At 43.8% G+C, this 18,250-nt stretch overlaps 1 protein-coding gene across 4 annotated transcripts in view; it reads left to right on the top strand.

Annotated features, from left to right (window-relative positions):
* The window catches only part of LOC110531852 (reticulon-3), a 35,225-nt gene that overhangs the window by 13,674 nt on the left and 3,301 nt on the right, over positions 1-18,250 (top strand). For 3 of the 4 annotated variants that reach the window (XM_021615314.2, XM_021615313.2, XM_036987724.1), the window contains 4 exons: positions 11,844-12,051; positions 12,788-12,926; positions 14,131-14,200; positions 17,889-17,935. In XM_021615314.2, coding sequence (XP_021470989.2) covers positions 11,844-12,051; positions 12,788-12,926; positions 14,131-14,200; positions 17,889-17,935 — 464 coding nt within the window. Of the gene's footprint in view, positions 1-2,320; positions 4,892-11,843; positions 12,052-12,787; positions 12,927-14,130; positions 14,201-17,888; positions 17,936-18,250 lie in introns of all 4 variants that reach the window. The other variant, XM_021615311.2, reaches the window with a different exon arrangement.

Below are 18,250 nucleotides of genomic sequence, written 5' to 3' on the forward strand. Positions count from 1 at the left end.
TTAAGGATCTGGAAAGATTCTGTGTGGAGGAATGGTCTAAGATCCTAACCAACGTGTCCTCCAATTTCCTAAAACCATTTTAGAAAAAGGCTCGTTATCCTCGCAAGGGGAGGGTGCTAGTAATGAAAACGGGCGTTTGCTGTGAACACTGAGGGTGTACCCACTTTAAGTTACAGTTTTAACAGTGGCCATGTAGGCTACTGTGGCTATTTTGATCATAATGTAGGTCTAACCAAGTTGCTTACAATCAAAAACAATGGAGAAAATCCATCCCATAACATTTTAACATGGAAATAGCTGTTCTGTCATTCAGCCTATCATTCAGCCTACAGTAGCAGCCAATGTGACTTTTGAAAAACACTTGACAGAGTAACCTGTTTATCCCCTTGTCCTTCAGACAAGGAGGCGACTGAAAAATGTTTTTGTTTGATGAAAGATGCAACTTCACAAAATAAAATACATTATTATTCCCATACCATTATTACAGAGAATTAGATAAATTATGCTACCCTCTGCCTATTGGCTACTTAGCTTATTCAAGTCTGTCACAAAATACAACACTGCCCCTTTAATTAAAAAAAAAAAAAAAATCTCTTTGACTGACTCACTTTTCCTAGAAATGTACACGTTTTGTGCTCTTGTAGGTAGCAATCACCCCCCCTATTGCTGACTACAAATGATCTATAACTGGGATAATAACTGAACAAAATGTGCGCACACGGCTACAGGCATCTCTTGCTTTGATCTCAAAACTCAGGACCACACGTGTAAAAACAACATTACAGTTCAATATAAATGGCACAGGTCCATATATGGCAATGGTCAATTTGCATATAGGTGTACTGCAGCTCTGATTGGCTATGCCATGTTCTGTGGAGAGTGTGGCTGAGTAGTGCGCAATAGAATCTTACTCCGATGTGTTCTGCCTACAACAAAATCTCTTGCATAGTTCATTTTTGTTTCGGTATGTTGCGTTGATTCGATCCCAATTGCCACAGTAAAGAGAAACGTTTATAGCATTAACTAATAGGGACCACTCTAGAAAGTTGAGTGAAGTTCAATCTCGTACCTCTCTCTATGGGCTGTAAATACCGTTCCTCTGGCTAGACACTCACTGCAGGGTTTTGAAAAACACAATTTCTGTTACTTTTAATCCTGCCGTGTGATGTCACGGAGAAGCATTATTCTAAGGCCGTTCTTAATCTTTTCACCACAGATCATAAATGTGCCATTTTCACATATCTAGACACTGGTATTGTGCCGGAGATCATGAATAAGAGGTTGAAAAGTGACGGAATTGCCCTTACAAAATCTCTTCCTCTGAGAAACTGGGTGGAAGCATACAATATAGCTCAGTATTGGTATTATTTTATACCTTTTTTTTTTTTGCTCAAATTTATCAAGGGTGCCAATAATTATGGAACCCACTGTATGTGTTAATTAAGCCATTATGGAAATAGTGTAATGTCTTTTATACCAGGCTGCAGTCACTTAACCCTAGTCTCGCCCATAAATTGCCTTGCGAGTTCAAACAAGGAGTGTTTATCCTATGTGACCTTTGCTTCCGGACTCGTCTTCCAGGCACGTTTTATGTATATCGTCCCCGTTGTGTCACATTCAGTTCTATGATATCCTCCCTGTGCTCTTTTATGTTATTCTTCTGGAGATGTGAGTTACTGCTCAACGGTTCTCATGAGATCATTGATATAACCAAGAAAGCGGAAGGAATGATGAGGGAAGAAGATTTTGTGTATTACCCAATCGTGTTTCCTCAGATGTGGAAACTTTGGGTGGTGACTTGACAGGGCTGCCAGAGAAACAGAGCTGTTTGTAGTGTCCCATGTTTTTTTTCCCAGTAATAAAGTGCCATGTCTTTTGTAGAACATGTCAGACAGAGTACCTGATTTAACAAAACCCCAGCCATATTCTATGCAGCTGTAAATATATGAATATGCATTTAGATAAATGAATATACGGCCACAGGGCACACAGTTGTGTAACAGCGTTGTTTATATATGCAATTTTGTTATTTTGTTGTGGAGCTGCTTCATTTCGACCATGCAAGTCATTTCGAACGTTGCCTCATTGAAAATGCTCTTCAATGGCAACAACTTGAGATGCTAAGTCAGCATGCCCGACTGACACACCCTCATCCATTGCTGCAGTTATACAGTGCCATGCATGACTGCTTGGGCTGCAACAAAATGGCCTCCGCCGAATATAACTGGAAGTGCATGGGAGTTTGAGTGTGTCTGTGATTTTTATTCCCTCCCTCCTTTCTCCCCCTTCCCCTCCTTACCTCTGTGCATGGCCGATGCAGACAAAGGAGTGGTGCTGGGCTCTGATAAGCCCACCTCCGAAGCCGTGACCACCTCCCTTCGCTTCGCCGGGTCTTCTCAGTCCGGCTCGTTTTCGCCCGCTAACTATGGGAGCGAAGCATCATCAAGTCCGTCTGATGGAAAGCCAGATTCGCCAATCGTGACATCCCCCGTGTCTGAAAGGATAAAGGCACTGGAGGCCCTGGCAGCGAAGAAGGAGCCAGAGCCCAAGACAGATGGAGGCTTTCCTCACTTCAAAGAGCGCCACTATGAAAAGTCTCCTACTGAGGTGCCGGCAGAGACCACCTCACCCTTCCAGAAAAAAGGAGCCTCCACTGATCAGGATTCACCAGAATCTCCCTTTGAGGTCCTGGGAGAAGCACGGCAAGGGAGTGATTTTGAAGATACCGCAGACTGGATGAGAGCTCACTTACCCCCTGTGCCTGACTTTGAGGACAAAGTAGATTCAAACAAAGATGCTCTTGTGTTAGAGAACGATGGCAGATCCCAGGAAATAAAAGGGGAAGATAAAGCTATAACTGATGTTCCAGAGGCATTTGCGTGTGTCCCTGACGCTTTCATGGACTCTCCCATCGAAGGGCCTAAACTTAAAAATGTGTTCAAAGACCCAGCGCAGCAGTCTAGTGTTGAGGACGAATCTGAATTTGACCTGAGCTTCCTACCTACAGCATACATGACAGACACCCAAGGGCCCTCTGACCTTGACTCTGAGCACCCTGCCTCTCCTGCCCCTCCTGCTGGTTTTAACTCTCCCCCTCCACCCCCTCCCTCTGACTCAAAAGAGAACGACTCAAAGACCAAGCAGACCCCATGGGGTGATGAGGTAGTCGAGGTCGACAGCTCAGGAGACTCTGATGACACTGTCATTGAGGATGCAGTCTCCATCCTTGCCCCTTCCTTCCCCACCCCGTCTTTGTCAAGTGATACTGCACCTGCCCCCAACCCCTCTGTTCCCTCTCTCCCTACCGAAGAAAAGGAAACTCCTCCAGCAAAGCAGCCAATGCAGGTCCCTACCATCAATGTTATTGAGACAGACGAGCCGAATTACAGCGATGAGGAGATGGAGATGGAAGTGGAGGAAGAGGAAGCGGAGGAGGAGGAAAGTTCTGAAGTTGTGAAAGACACCGTGAAAGAGGCACCAAAAACCCCTGAGCCACAACCAGATGTCACTAAAAAGGAATTCTCCAAAATTCCCCCCTTAGAATATGAGGGTTACTCTCCTCCCTCCTCTCCGGTCGACTCTGATGCTGAATACTCACCTAAACACAAGATCTTGAAATCTGAATGCGATACGGATGATCAAGAGACAACATTATCTAATGATGGGATGCAAGGTGCTGCTGTGTCAAAGAGCTCTAGTTCTGAGGTATCACAAGCCCAGAAAGTTGAGTCTGATAAATCACAGACCCCCAATGAGTCTAATGAAAAGTCTTCTCCGTCCAATGCCAAACCTTCTGAGAAAACCGCAGAGAACCTTTCGGACTTTACAGACTATGATGACGATGACTGGTCAACTGACGCACAAGAGATCTTAGTGAAGTCTAGCTCTGCTAACGCTACTTCTCAGGATCCTCAACTTCACCCCACATCCAAGTTTGAAGAGTCTGATATTAAACAAGATTATATGCAGACAGTTGAGCTTTCAAAATCCAACTACATGCAGGATGACACAATCTGTAAATACGGATCTTTTGAGGACGAAGACGCACTGCCACCCACGGATGACACCATTGACAATAAAGAGCTGAACTTTGACACTGTACCAGAGCCCTCTCCCTCGGATCCAACCTCTCAGATCCATATCGGAACACTACTCCCTCAAAACAATGCAACTACCATGATCTCAGATTTTGAGAATCTCACCTCGATGGATGAAGATTCCTTCCCCAAGCCAGTCGGTGGCCAGCCATCTCCCAGGGAGTTTCCCAAAGATCCATTCTCCTCTTTCCAGAGCGAACCGCCTGGCAACACCATGGAGCCCAAGACTGAGGAGAAACCTAACGATGACATCATTGCAGATCGCATAGTCAACAGCAAGACTCTCCCACCACAGGAAGCTGTGGCGGAGAAGGACACTAAAGCAGGACACCATTCGCCAGACAATACCAGTGATCCAGAAAGCATTGAGCCGGACTGCTCTGTCTCTGGTGCCACGGACAGCTTCGTCGAGTTCATGAGGGAGTGCCTGAAGTCACGACAGGACGAAGATCCAGAAGACATCCGTCAAGGTCCCACAGCCAGGGATGAGTGTCCTCCCTCCCAGTCCACACCAACCATGGTCATGGACCTGGAGCAGGAACACCTCACTATCAATGCCCTTAAAGAGTTGGGCAGCAGCCAAGAAGAGGAGGATGACCTTCAGTCTAGTTTCAAGGCCTTTGAGAAATCCCAGTCTTCCTTCACCTCAACAACCTCTGACCATCCTTTACCCCAAAACAAACCTACGTCCGACAGCGCGTATTCCAAAGAGGTAGAGGCCATCGACGTGTGGGTGGCTGAGGCCTACCACCTTGCAGAGCATGTCTTGACAGCAATACTAACGCACTTGTCAGGTAACATGCCTCCCCTCTGGGCTCTATGCCTGCTAACCTCACGCAAGCATAGCACAATGACCACACTCTTCCTCTCTCTCTCTCACTTGCATCTTTCTTCTAGCATCTGGTCCTCTTATTCAAAGTGTGAGTACACTAACTATATAACACATGGTTGCACGTGTCTGAGAATTTTGATAACACCATTTAGATTTTTTTTATTTTTCCTGATACGGCGCCATGGCTGTATTACTTACAGGTCCAATTTAATGTTTGGGGACACGTACTCGTTCAAGGGCTTGTCTTTATTTTTTGCTATTTTCTACATTGTACAATAATAGTGTAAACATCAAAACTATGAAATAACATATGGAATCATGTAGTAACCAAAAAAGTGTTAAACAAATCAACATTTATTTTATATTTGAGATTATATTTGAGATTCTTCCACACATGCAGATATTATCTGTCCAAAAACACAGCGTTTGGAACCAAAAATCTCAAATTTGGGCTCATCAGACCAGAGGACAGATTTTTACCTGTCTTGTCCATTGCTCGTATTTCTTGGCCCAAGAAAGTCTTCTTATTGGTGTCCTTTAGTAGTGGTTTCTTTGCAGCAATTCGACCATGAAGACCTGATTCATGCCGTCTCCTCTGAACAGTTGTTGTTGAGATGTGTCTGTTACTTGAACTCTGTGAAGCATTTATTTGGTCGGCAATCTCAGGTGCAGTTAATTGATCATTTCTGAGGCTGGTAACTCTCATGAACTTATCCTCTGCAGCAGATATAACTCTGGGTCTTCCTTTCCTGTGGCGGTCCTCATGAGAGTCAGTTTCATCGTAGAGCTTGATGGTTTTTGTGACTGCACTTGAAGACACTTTCAAAGTTCTTGACATTTTCTGGAGTTACTGACCTTCATGTCTTAAAGTAATGATGGACTGTCATTTCTCTTTGCTTATTTGAGCTGTTCTTGCCATAATATGGACTTGGTCTTTTACCAACAAAGGCTATCTTCTGCATACCACCCCTACCTTGTCACAACACAACTGATTGGCTCAAATGCATTAAGAAGGAAAGAAATTACACAAATTAACTTTTAACAAGGCACACCTGTTAATTGAAATGCATTCCATGTGACTACTTCGTGAAGCTGGTTGAGAGAATGCCAACAGTGTGCAAAGGGTGGCTACTTTGAAGAATCTCAAATATATTTTGATTTATTTAACACTTTTTTTGGTTACATGATTTTTACATGATTCCATATGTTGTTTCATAGTTTTGATGTCTTCACTATTATTCTGCAGTGTAGAAAATGGTAAAAATAAAGAAATACCCTTGAATGAGTAGGTGTGTCTAAACTTTTGACTGGTACTGTATGTGCCAGACTGAAATCTGGCTCTTACAGTCAATCCTTATGAAGGTCTCCACGTTCAGACAGAGTGCAGTTGTCGTCACCCCCCCCCCCCCCCCCCATGTCCTTAAAAGCTTAGAGTAATCATGGTCGGACAGTGGGTGGTGGGGAGTTCAAACATGGCGCTCCAGTGTCTGCTTGCAATGCCCCTGGATGTCAGGCGGAGAAGTCGATTCACCAGTGTTGGGTTTCTGCTTTGGTGCAACTTTCCACACTACGCTGCACTTAGACAGGACAGGAGACGATCATGCCAGAGACGCGTGATCATTCTGAAGGCGCGGACTTTACTTTACCTTTTATGATGGTCATTATTATCGACTAGCTGGATTGGATATTACAAGAGCATGACCAGACACGCTGGAGGAACTGCAAAAAATGATAACAGCTTACTCGTGCTTTGTCCAACTCCCCTGACTAACGTTGCCATGCCAGTTTGAGTTGGCAAAAACCCATACAGAAGGGACCAGGCTAGGGGGCATTGGTTCTCTTATTTTGTGTGACAATTGTCACTTGGCTCAGAGGAAGGGTGCCAACCGCCGTAATTAGCTGGATGTCATAAGAGCTTTTATTCCCCTCTTGCCCTCCTCTTGAGTCTTGGCACAGCCCTCCCAACCTCCTCTAGAAAATGATACACAGAATGTTCCATTTTTCTTGTGACCGTCCTTGATTTTAATGGCACAAAGGACACAGTAAATACATGGTATATACACTGAACAAAAATATAAACGCAACATGTAAAGTGTTGGTCCCATGTTTCATGAGCTGAAATAAAAGATACCGGAAATGTTCCATACACACAAAAAAGCTTATTTAATTTTTTTGTATTTTTATATATCCCTGTTAGTGAGTATTTCTCAGTTTCAAGATAATCCATTCATCTGAGGTTTTTCATATCAAGAAGCTGATTAAACAGCATGATCATTACACAGGTGCACCTTGTGCTGGGGACAATAAAAGGCCACTCGAAAATGTGCAGTTTTGTCACATGATATAATGCCACAGATGTCTTGTTTTGAGGGAGCGTGCAGTTGGCATGCTGACTGTAGGAATGTCCACTAGAGCTGTTGCCAGAGAATTAAATGTTAATTTCTCTACCATAAGCTGCCTCCAATGTCATTTTGGAGAATTTGAGTTCAACCGGCGTCACAACTGCAGACCACGTGTAACCACGCCAGCCCAGGACCTCCACCTCCGGCTTCTCCAGCTGCGGGATCGTCTGAGATCAGCCACCCAAACAGCTGAGGAAACTGTTTACACAACCGAATAATTTCTGCACAAACTGTCAGAAACCGCCTCAGGGATGCTCATCTGCGTGCTCGTCGTCTTCACCAGGGACTTCACCTGACTGCAGTTCGGCATCATAACCGACTTCAGTGGGCAAATGCTCACCTTCGATGACCACTTGCAAGCTGGGGAAGTGTGCTCTTCACTTGGATGAAGCCCGGCTTCAACTGAACCAGGCTGATTGCAGATGGCGTGTATGGCGTCGTGTGGGCGAGCGGTTTGCTGATGTCTGCGTTGTGAACAGAGTGCCCCATGGTGTCGCTGGGGTTATGGACAACAAACACAATTGTAAATGACAATTTAAATGCACAGAGCTTCAGTGACAAGATCCTGAGGCCCATTGTCATGCCATTCATCCGCCGCCATCACCTCATGTTTCAGCATGATAGTTCAAGGTCCAATGTCACAATGATCTGTACACAATTCCTGGAAGCTGAAAATGTCCCTTCTTCCATGGCCTGCATACTCACCAGACGTGTCACCCATTGAGCGTGTAAGGTATGCTCTGGATCGACGTTTACGACCGCATGTCCCAGTTCCCGCCAATTTCTAGCAACTTCACACAGCCATTGAAGAGGAGTGGGACAACATTCCACAGGCCACAATCAACAGCCCAATCAGCTCTGCGAAGGAGATGTCATACTGCATGAGGGAAATGGTGGTCACACCAGATACTGGCTGGTTTTCTGATCCACGCCCCTAACATATGCATATCTGTATTCCCAGTCATGTGAAATCCATATATTAGAGCCTAAGGAATTGATTTAAATGGACTGTTTTCCTTATATGAACTGTAACTGTGAAATTGTTGCGTTTTCTATTTTTGTTCAGTGTGAAAAGCTTGAATATGGCTCTTATCTGAGCTTCATCTAGTTTATATATCACATCTGCCAATATAATATGCCTTACCAATGCTGTCATTATTACCTACTGGCTTACAAGATGTTACATATACTCTAAACACACGAGGTCACAGCTAACTGTACATTTTGTGTAATCGTCTTCTGTGATTTGATTTAACCCAATGCAGGGTGGCCCTCTAATTCACAGTGTGGAGTTGAAGCAGATCAGCCCCCCCCCCCCAATAGGGAACCCCTTCCTATGCTATGCCTGCTCAGTGCAAACATGAAATCCAAACCTGGCACACACAAACTGGTATGTAGACGGGAGTTAAAGGCAGGATGCCTGCAGTGTGGACTCAAACATGTTCATGTGCTGCGAGCGCAACCTACACCACGGGCAAGCTATGGAACTGTAGGTCATCACTGAGGCAACCAGTAACTAGGGGGAAGTTTACGCCATGCAGGAGTCGTGGAGGGAATTATAATGAAGCATTACAGTTAGCTACTGTTGGAGGTGCTTTAGGACAATACATATCGACGGTATAGCCCATATTTTCTTCTAACATATCAAATAATAATGCGCTCGTAATTATTTTCACGGGCGGTTTCTGTGTACTTTTAAAGACCAAAATTCAAGTAGCGTGGCTTACATTTTGGGGGTTATTTTCCCTCAATCTGCTACAGTTTTCTCTTTAAGTACCCCGTTTCCCTCTGCCGCAAACCATTCTATTTTAGTCATCCTTCTGCATTGTTGCTGCCTCAACTCTGTGGTTTATTAGGCGGGGTATGCCCGGCTAGGTGAGTTAAGGTTACTTTAGTGGGTGTAACAACCTGTTTTAGTTGGCTTGGCTCTATTGGTAATGATAATGCGGTGTGGACATACCAGTTCTCCCTCAAAAGGCCTCAACAAGAAATGGTCACACTGACGGTGATATCAATCATTCATCCTCCCAAATAGGGTACACATTTGAACAGTGGCCAGAAAAGGCTCCTCTCTCTTGGGCTAGTGAGAAAATCTTGACTTCTGCCAGGCCTTTAAAGATTAGTTCAAATCAGTCAGTCCATTTGTAGTAGGAAGATTTGTGTTAATCGTGTGCGTGTGTGTGTGTGTTTAGACTAGGACTGGGAGGGATAGGGCGGGGACCAGCCAGTCGTTGTCAGTCGGGAGGGAGTGGATCATGTCAATACTTGAGTCAGACTTATTCACCCATGCCAATGTGTATATAATCACCTATGGTATTTGACTTGCTTTAGAAGCTGGTTTAGCTTTGCAGGAGTAAAATGTTGAAATCTGTTGCCAGGCTATGTTGTAATGGGGTCACACACATTGACGCAAATAGACGCGCACGCACACACCCTGGAATGCAGGCAATGTGGTGTGGTGCTTGTACCTTTAAGAGCTGCTCACTGCACAGTGAGGTAGAAAGCAGGCCACTGCGGCTCTGCTGCCACTGGGACTCGCTGCTAGATCTGGGGCCTATAACGCAGGGAGGGAGGGAGGGAGTGATGATTAACGAGGGCCGCCAGCCCAGGCTACCTCCCTGTGGGTACCAGCAAAGCATGCTGGGAGGGACTCAGACCCCTGCAGTGCTGGGCTAGGAAACCCCACTCATTCTCTGAGCACCGCTCACCAGCCAGCCAGGCAGCATCAGGAACAATGGAGTGCTGTCTGTGTCCTGCTACAAGAGGGGCGCTGCTTTGCTTCTCTGCTCTGTCAGGATGACTTGTCTGTAAACAAACAAAAAAATGCACTGTGCCATGCAGCTATGTTCCACATTTTGAACTGATACACAATATTGCTCCTAGCTCTCTATTGTAGTATATTTTGAACATTTTGATATTTAATAATGGAAATTTAGATTTTAGAAGTTTATATTTATGACATTTGTTGTAGGTAAACTAAATTGGAGGAAGGGTAAAAGAGAACTATGATAAACCAAGTTTCCTAATCCATTCACTCAATCCTCCCTCCAATAAACCCCACATGGTTGTCTCGAGTTGGAAATCTTTCTATCAGTTAATAATACTGAAGCCTATATGGTAAGTGAGCATTTTAATCATGGAAAACTAACCAGCTGCAGTGTAGCCTAATTTCACAACACAATCCTGTTACTTTAACAGGATATAGTTAAGTGATTCTGTTTTTTTGCCTCTACACAATCTCGTGTACATGAGTGCCTCGACTATGTGCAACCCTGGATAAATTCCTATTTCCCTTCTGTAGCGTAGCCCCACGACGAGGCTGCTTACAAGCTCATAACATATGCTGATACTAATCGTAGCTGCCTTGTTTTTTTTTCTTCATACAAGCCCTGGCCGCGGGACATGCTACATCTCCTCAGTGTCTGTATGTGGGACCAGATGATGCAGAGCCGCAGTGGCTCGCTCTCAGCTGTACATTACATGTTAGTGGAGCATGAGTCACTCTATCTCTCTCTCTCTCTCTCACACACACACACACACACTCACAGAGTTAGGTAATGGTGGGCGAGCAGTGTGCCAGGCATCTCCCACCCCAGAAACGTGTGTGTGTGTGTCTCTGTCTCTGTGTGCCTTCTGTATGTCTGTTTGTGTAGCCTATGCACAGGGGTAGAAATATTTGGGTAGAAACAGTGCTCTGTCTAGCACAGTGTGGGATGAACAAAATTGGGGATGAAAGGAAGAAGTGGTAAAAAAAAGTGGGCGTCTCCGTTCCCTACGGTTTCTCCAAGAACCTTTTCTTGGTAGTCAGCCCAGCCTGCCACCACGGTGTCAAAAACGTAGAAAAGCCTTCGAAGAAGAGTGAAACGGAAAGACGCCAACCGAATTGCATTAATGGATCCTCTGTAGAGTGAGGGGAGTGGGAAGGGTTGTTGTGTATGCCATGCTCTCTGCTCTGCTTTCTCTCCCCCTTAATTGGCTGCAACGCACAGCAGCCCAGGCCCGGAGCCCGAAGAGGCGTAGTCCCATGTGGAGGCAGCGGTTGATACCAGGTTTCTTTAAATGCCCCCTTTTCATGCGAAGGATGGAGGGAGGATATTTAAGAGCCCAATAAAAGGGTTGCGTAACAACACTGTATTGGGAATATCAGTTCAGTTTGTATACACACACAAACATGTACAGGGTTGTGGGGGCAGGTGTGGTAACAGTATCTAATGCAGTCTGTATACAATATGTTATTCTTAGACTGGAGTTGCCAGAGGGGGAAAACACAGCATTTTTTATTATAGGTTGGCGGTTGGATATCACCATTTGCTGGTCTTGTATTCCGAACGTGTCTTGTGCAATAAGCAACTTGAATTCTTCCCTCTTGTCTCCCCCCTAATCTCATAAACAATAATGCCCTCTCACCCGCTTTCCACACACTGAAACATGCACTCATACAAACACACATTTTCCTTCCATTAAACACACACACACACCTTTCTGCTACACCCTTTCTTTCACCCACTCTAGTCAAGGACTTGGTGCACTGGCGAGACCCCAAGAAGTCTGGCGTGGTGTTCGGCCTGTCCCTGCTGACGCTCCTGTCCCTGGCGGCGTTCAGCGTCATCAGCGTGATCTCCTACCTGCTCCTCGCCCTGCTCTGTGTCACCATCTCCTTCCGCATCTACAAGTCCGTCGTCCAGGCCGTGCAGAAGTCCAACGACGGACACCCCTTCAAGTAAGGCGGCACACTCCACCTGGAAACTTGTGATGCTACTAAGTATTGTATTCCTTAGAACGAACGTGGGAAAAGCCAGTGGTAAGAGTGGTTGGTAGGAGTGGTTGTTTTTGACAAAACGTCTAGCTGAGTAGTCTTCACTAGGGCCAGGAGTTTTTTTTTTCTCCTCACCACATGACCAGAAAAAACTAAATTCCCTATTTTTATGTTATCATTGTTGCCATTGCTGTTTTTAGCTCCAGCAGGATGTTTGTGCTTGTCATCACAATCCCTGCCTGAGTGACTCATTTCCTGCTGGTTTTATTAATAGAAACATCATGTTTGGTCCAGGCAGAGTGGGTGGGGGGGCTTACTTCACTACAGCCCAGTCAAACACAGAATGATGACTTCTTATTTGTTTATTTATTGAACACTTATTTTACCAGGCAAGTAGATTCACCTGGTCAGTCTGTCATGGAAAGAGAAGGCGTTCATAATGGTTTGTACACTCAGTAAATGCATATGGAAACAACTGCTGGAGTAGGGAAAAAAGCTAACCAGTGAAATCCTCAAATCCAGTGACTTGATCAAGTTCTAAAATGAAAGCAGCTCGGGTTGGTTGAGCTGATTTGGCGCTTCTTAGCGGGTTAGCATTAAATGATCAAATGAAAGCCGTTGTTAGAGTTGACGTATAGCAGGTTAGCCTGACTTTTGAGTTCGCAGCTTCACACTCCTGCTGTGGGTTGGTTCTCTTCAGGGCTCTGATGGAGAAGGATGTCAGCATTCCCCCCGAGACCTTCCACAAGCACGTGGACGTCAGTTTGACCTACATTAACCGATTCCTCAAACAGATGAGCAAACTCTTCCTGGTCGAGGACCTCATCGACTCCCTGAAGGTGGGTTTAAGTGTCTGTCCAGCTGCCTGTCAGGCGGTTCACCCCCTGTATCTGTGCCTCTGACTATGATGGATATGTTGGTAGACCAGTGATCCATTCCATCATACCCTGGCGTGTGTGGGTGGATCATTTTGCTGTTCACCTCGTTCATAAATCTACGTACACGATCCTAAACAAGGTATCAGGCAAGACGGTCCTAAACAGGTGACAATCCAGACTATGTCTATTCTTTCCCCCTTAAACTCTCCTCTCCTGCCGCACAATACTTTTTATTGACTCACGTAATCTGAACACTGAGCGATCCCTGCTGTGTGTGTGTGTCTATAATAAGCCTCTCCACCACCAACCCTGGTCATGTAGTTAGTAACTCAACCCTATTGTATGTTGCAGTGTGAGTGTGACAGTGATCAACTGTAAAACTCTTCATCATGTGACTATGACAGAGAGCGGGAGAGCTCACGGTATGTCAATGGCATGCCCGTGTGCGTCAATCACACAGGGCAGGCGCGACACTAGCCCTGGCTTTGCACCGCGGCCATCCGATAGCAGCTAGCTCGCTGACCCAGAATGCAGCTCACAGCTAGCTCTCTGTGGAGTGAGTGAATAGGAGGGAGGAGAGTAGAGGAGAGCTACTGCCAGTCTTAGCACTTCATTATAGCCCAGCCAACCAGACATACCAGCCCATCAGACCAAGTCGATCCCATGGCCACTCATGCAGGGTTAATGCTCCTTGCTGTGGCTCCACTCTCAGCCTATTAAATCAACATTCCATCCCTTCCCTAGCCGGAGGTAGAAGTAGCCCCTAACCACAGATCTAGGATCAGATTATCCTACCTCCCATGCCATAGCATAAACCAACAACGGGATTAGAAAATATTACAATATTTGACCCTAGAACAGTTGTTAAGGGGCATCGTCTTAATCCTCCCACTCCTGAGTATGGATACCATAGGTATGCATGTATAAACCGAGGATGAATTTGGGAGGATGCAACTGTACCTAACGTTCAGATAGAAATGTAATGCATAGAAATGGCACGATTCCCTATCTTACATGACAGAACACCGTGCCTGTTCTACATTTCACTCTGCAACGTTTGAACCGCCTCACCCCTCTGAATAGGCCCCAGGCACCCAGTGTTCTAATCATTGACTTAATATGACATCGTTGGCTCTGACCCGGGTGTGTTTTCTTCTTCTCCCAGCTGGCTGTAGTGATGTGGCTGCTGACCTACGTAGGAGCCGTCTTCAACGGCATCACCATCCTCATCCTGGGTAAGAGTCTATCTCAGCACTGCACTCAGCACTGCACTGCAGCCAATCAGAGTAGCAGCTAGGGCCCTGAGGGGAAATGTTTTGAATCAGCAGCTGAATGATTGATTGCAGCTCAGTGATTGATTGACAGGTCTGAAACCCTACCATCTCTGTGACTCACAAACATATCCTGCTCCTCCCCTGACAATCCCACCCTCCGTGATCAGTTGAGAGGCCAAACTGTTAAGAATGTGGCTAGGATAGCACATGACAATGAGGAAATGAAATCGAAAATGGGAGGAACAATATTGTTTTCCCCAATAACAATTAGAATTTTGTACCTTGTCGGTTAAGAAAAAACATTATATTGCACGTTGAATTCTCATTTTTCTTTTTTACACAAATAATGTGATCACAATAATGTAGTACAATTACAAATGTGAATTTAGATTTATCTTTTAACAATTTTCTTTCTCAATATTGCAGTGTTATCTGGTATGGCATTGAACAAGACCTGTAATCTTGAATATTCAATTGGTTTGTCATATATTAACGTAAAAATAATATTGCAATATTTTGGCATCTCATATATCTATGTATCTATATCTATCTATATATTTATATCTATCTATATATCTATCTCTCTCTCTCTATATCTGAGATTGATCCATAAATTGCAGCCCTGAATCTGCAATAAAAATGTAGCGCTGGTAATATGAGTCATATTTGAACAGTTTGGGTTAGAATAGTGGTCTCCAACCTTTTCTTTCATAATAGCTACTTCATACAAGCTAATAGCTACTTCATACATTTTTCAAGCTACTTATATAAAATTAGATTTGTTATTGTGTAGGCCTAATTTGATGAATAAAAACAAAGAACAGCATTGCATACATGAAGTAACTGCGTTTTGGTTCTTAAAACCACACATTTTGGGAGACCTCGTCAGTTGTACAACTGAATGCCTTCAACTGGAATGTGTCTTCCGCAGTTACAGGACTAGGCTGCTATAAATTAATTTCAAATAAATGTTTAATTGTCATTCTGTTGAATAGTGGCCTATTTAACAACACACCACAGTGAGTAGGCTAAATGTATTTGACAACAAATCCTGAAGCAATAGAATAATCATGAAAAGTAAGAGGAATAACCAAAGTGTAGACCAAAGTGCAAACACATTGCTTGACTGTTCCGCTTCTCATCTGACATGGAATTTTTCTGGCGCCGTTGTTTAATCTGTCTAGGAACCCCTCGTCAACAGCCAATGAAATTGCAGGGCGCCAAATTCAATCAACAGAAATCTCATGATTTAAATGTCTCAAATATCCAAGTATTAGACACCATTTTAAAGATAAAATTATCGTTAATCCAACCACAGTGTCCGATTTCGAAAAAGCTTTTCGGCGAAAGCAGACATATTATGTTAGGTCAGCAACTAGTCACAGAAAGCATACAACAATTTTTTTTCAACCAAAGAGAGGAGTCACAAAAAGCAGAAATAGAGATCAAATTAATCACCAACCTTGGATATTCTTCATCAGATGACATTCCCGGGACAACATGTTACACAATTCATGTATGTTTTGTTTGATCAAGTTCATATTTATATCCAAAAACCTCAGTTTACATTTGGCTTTGCCTCCAAAACATCCCGTGAATTTGCACAGAGCCACATCAATTTACAGAAATACTCATAATAAACATTGATAAAAGATACATGTGTTATTCACAGAATTAAAGATATAGTTTAATTAATGCAGCTGCTGTGTCAGATTTAAAAAAACTTTACGGAAAAAGCAAACCATGTAATAATCTGAGTACGGTGCTCAGAAACCAACACAACCCAAAAAGATATCTGCCATGTTGGAGTCAACAGAAGTCAGAAATAGCATTAGAAATATTCACTTACATTTGATGATCTTCATCAGAATGCACTCCCAGGAATCCCAGTTCCACAATAAATGTTTGATTTGTTCCATAAAGTCCATTATTTATGTCCAAATAACTCATTTCGGTTCGCGCATTCTGTACACAATCTAAACTCACGACGCTCGGGCAGGTCAAGGCAAAAGTTAAGACGAAAAGTCCTATTACAGTTCGTAGAAACATGTCAAATGAAGTATAGAATCAATCTTTAGGATGTTTTTATCATAAATCTTCAATAATGTTCCAACCGGAGAATTCCTTTGTCTGTAGAAAAGCAATGGAATACGAGGTAACTTTCATATGAACACGCATCACGAGCTCATGGCTCTCTGCCAGACCTCTGACTCATTCCCCTCTCATTCGGCCCCACTTCACAGTAGAAGCATCAAACAAGGTTCTAAAGACGGTTGACATCTAGTGGAAGCCTTAGGAAGTGCAAAATGACCCCATAGACACTGTATATTCGATAGGCCAAGAGTTGAAAAACGACAAACTTCAGATTTCCCACTTCCTGGTTGGATTTTTCTCAGGTTTTCGCATGCCATATGAGTTCTGTTATACTCACAGACACCATTCAAACAGTTTTAGAAACTTCAGAGTGTTTTCTATCCAAATCTACTAATATTATGCATATATTAGCAACTGGGACTAAGTAGCAGGCAGTTTACTCTTGGCACGCTTTTCATCCAAATGTGAAAATGCTGCCCCCTAGCCCAAACAGGTTAAAGCGCTGTCAGTGTCACCATGAAAATGTTTAAAACTTGTCTCAGTAGCATACATATTTGATGAAACAAGGGTAGAAATGCCTTATTTGGTCATTATTACTCACCAAGCAAAGCAGAGCTGTTTTTATCAAGGTACACATATCTTGCTCTTTTTCATTTTGCGCATAGGTGCATACAGACACACAATTATTTCACAGATATAATCATGTAATATTTGAACGCCTATTTTGAAAGTGGGGATGTAGCGCCTCCATTTCTCAGGCGCCTGTGGACATACAGTAACTATCCACTGTCACATTCGTTCGTCTCTCCGGTTCATGCTCAAATGTTTCATGCATGTTTAAACCAACCTGGGCAATGGGACACACTTGAAAGGGGGTCAAAGTTCATGAAATGTGCTACAAAAGGTTTATCATAAAACATTTTCCTTTACATTTAAAAAAATATATTATAATAATTAAACATTAGTTCAGAATCTCACTGGATTACTAAAAACCCAGTCCCAGCATTTTTACTGTGCAATTACATCGCTATAATGCTTGGTAAACGGCATCGTTTAGAATAGAAACTCAGGACAATTGCTGTGAGACTAGAACACTGTGTGGGTCTTGTTAGTCTGTTGTTAGCGTGTCACACTTGTTCAGTGTCCACCCGTGACCTTTTCCAATATTGACAAGACTGATGATAGTCGGAGGTCACTGGCGGCACAGAATGTGGCCTTCAGATGATTGGCTCGTTTAGACCACCACTACCCAATAGCCTGCTGCTCTGAACAACACTGTATGTCAGGAGTATTGATCTGAACTTTCTTAATGGCGTGTCTCGCCATCGCAGTTTACAAGGTGTTACTGCCTAATTGGTTGTTTTTGTGGGGGGATTTCTTACTAGTAAAATGTTCTTCACTGTCCTTTGTCTCCTTCCCTGAAAGTGGCTTTATTATTATTATTGTGATGGACTATAAATGGTAACTTTATATAGTCCTGTGATGCTTTGTGCTTTTTTGTAGAGGTCAGTTGTTATTTTTGTTATTTCAAAGTTTTTCTTTCCCTCTCCTCCAGCTGACATCCTCCTATTTGCCGTGCCCCCGTTCTATGAGAAGAACAAGGTGAGAGACTGACCCTTGACCCTTTTGTGTTCTTATGACGTCGAAGAAGTCGAGAGCTTTTATTGTTGCGTTACATGCTTTAGAACTATGTCGACATGAGTCGTGCTGGTGAAATCATACCATTTACCTAGAACTGGGCCTATATATGGTTCTGTTTCACCCGTGAACAGTGATGATGATGACAACATCATCAATTTGCTGGCGCGTACAAGTCATCACCCATCGTTCCGTTCTGTGTGACCTCACCGGATGACTGGGCTCTTCCGAGTCGTTGGAGGCTGTTTTTGCATACTTATCGTAATCATAGGACAAGGC

This window comes from Oncorhynchus mykiss, chromosome 9, assembly GCF_013265735.2.
Source record: "Oncorhynchus mykiss isolate Arlee chromosome 9, USDA_OmykA_1.1, whole genome shotgun sequence".
Classification (NCBI taxonomy): domain Eukaryota; kingdom Metazoa; phylum Chordata; class Actinopteri; order Salmoniformes; family Salmonidae; genus Oncorhynchus; species Oncorhynchus mykiss.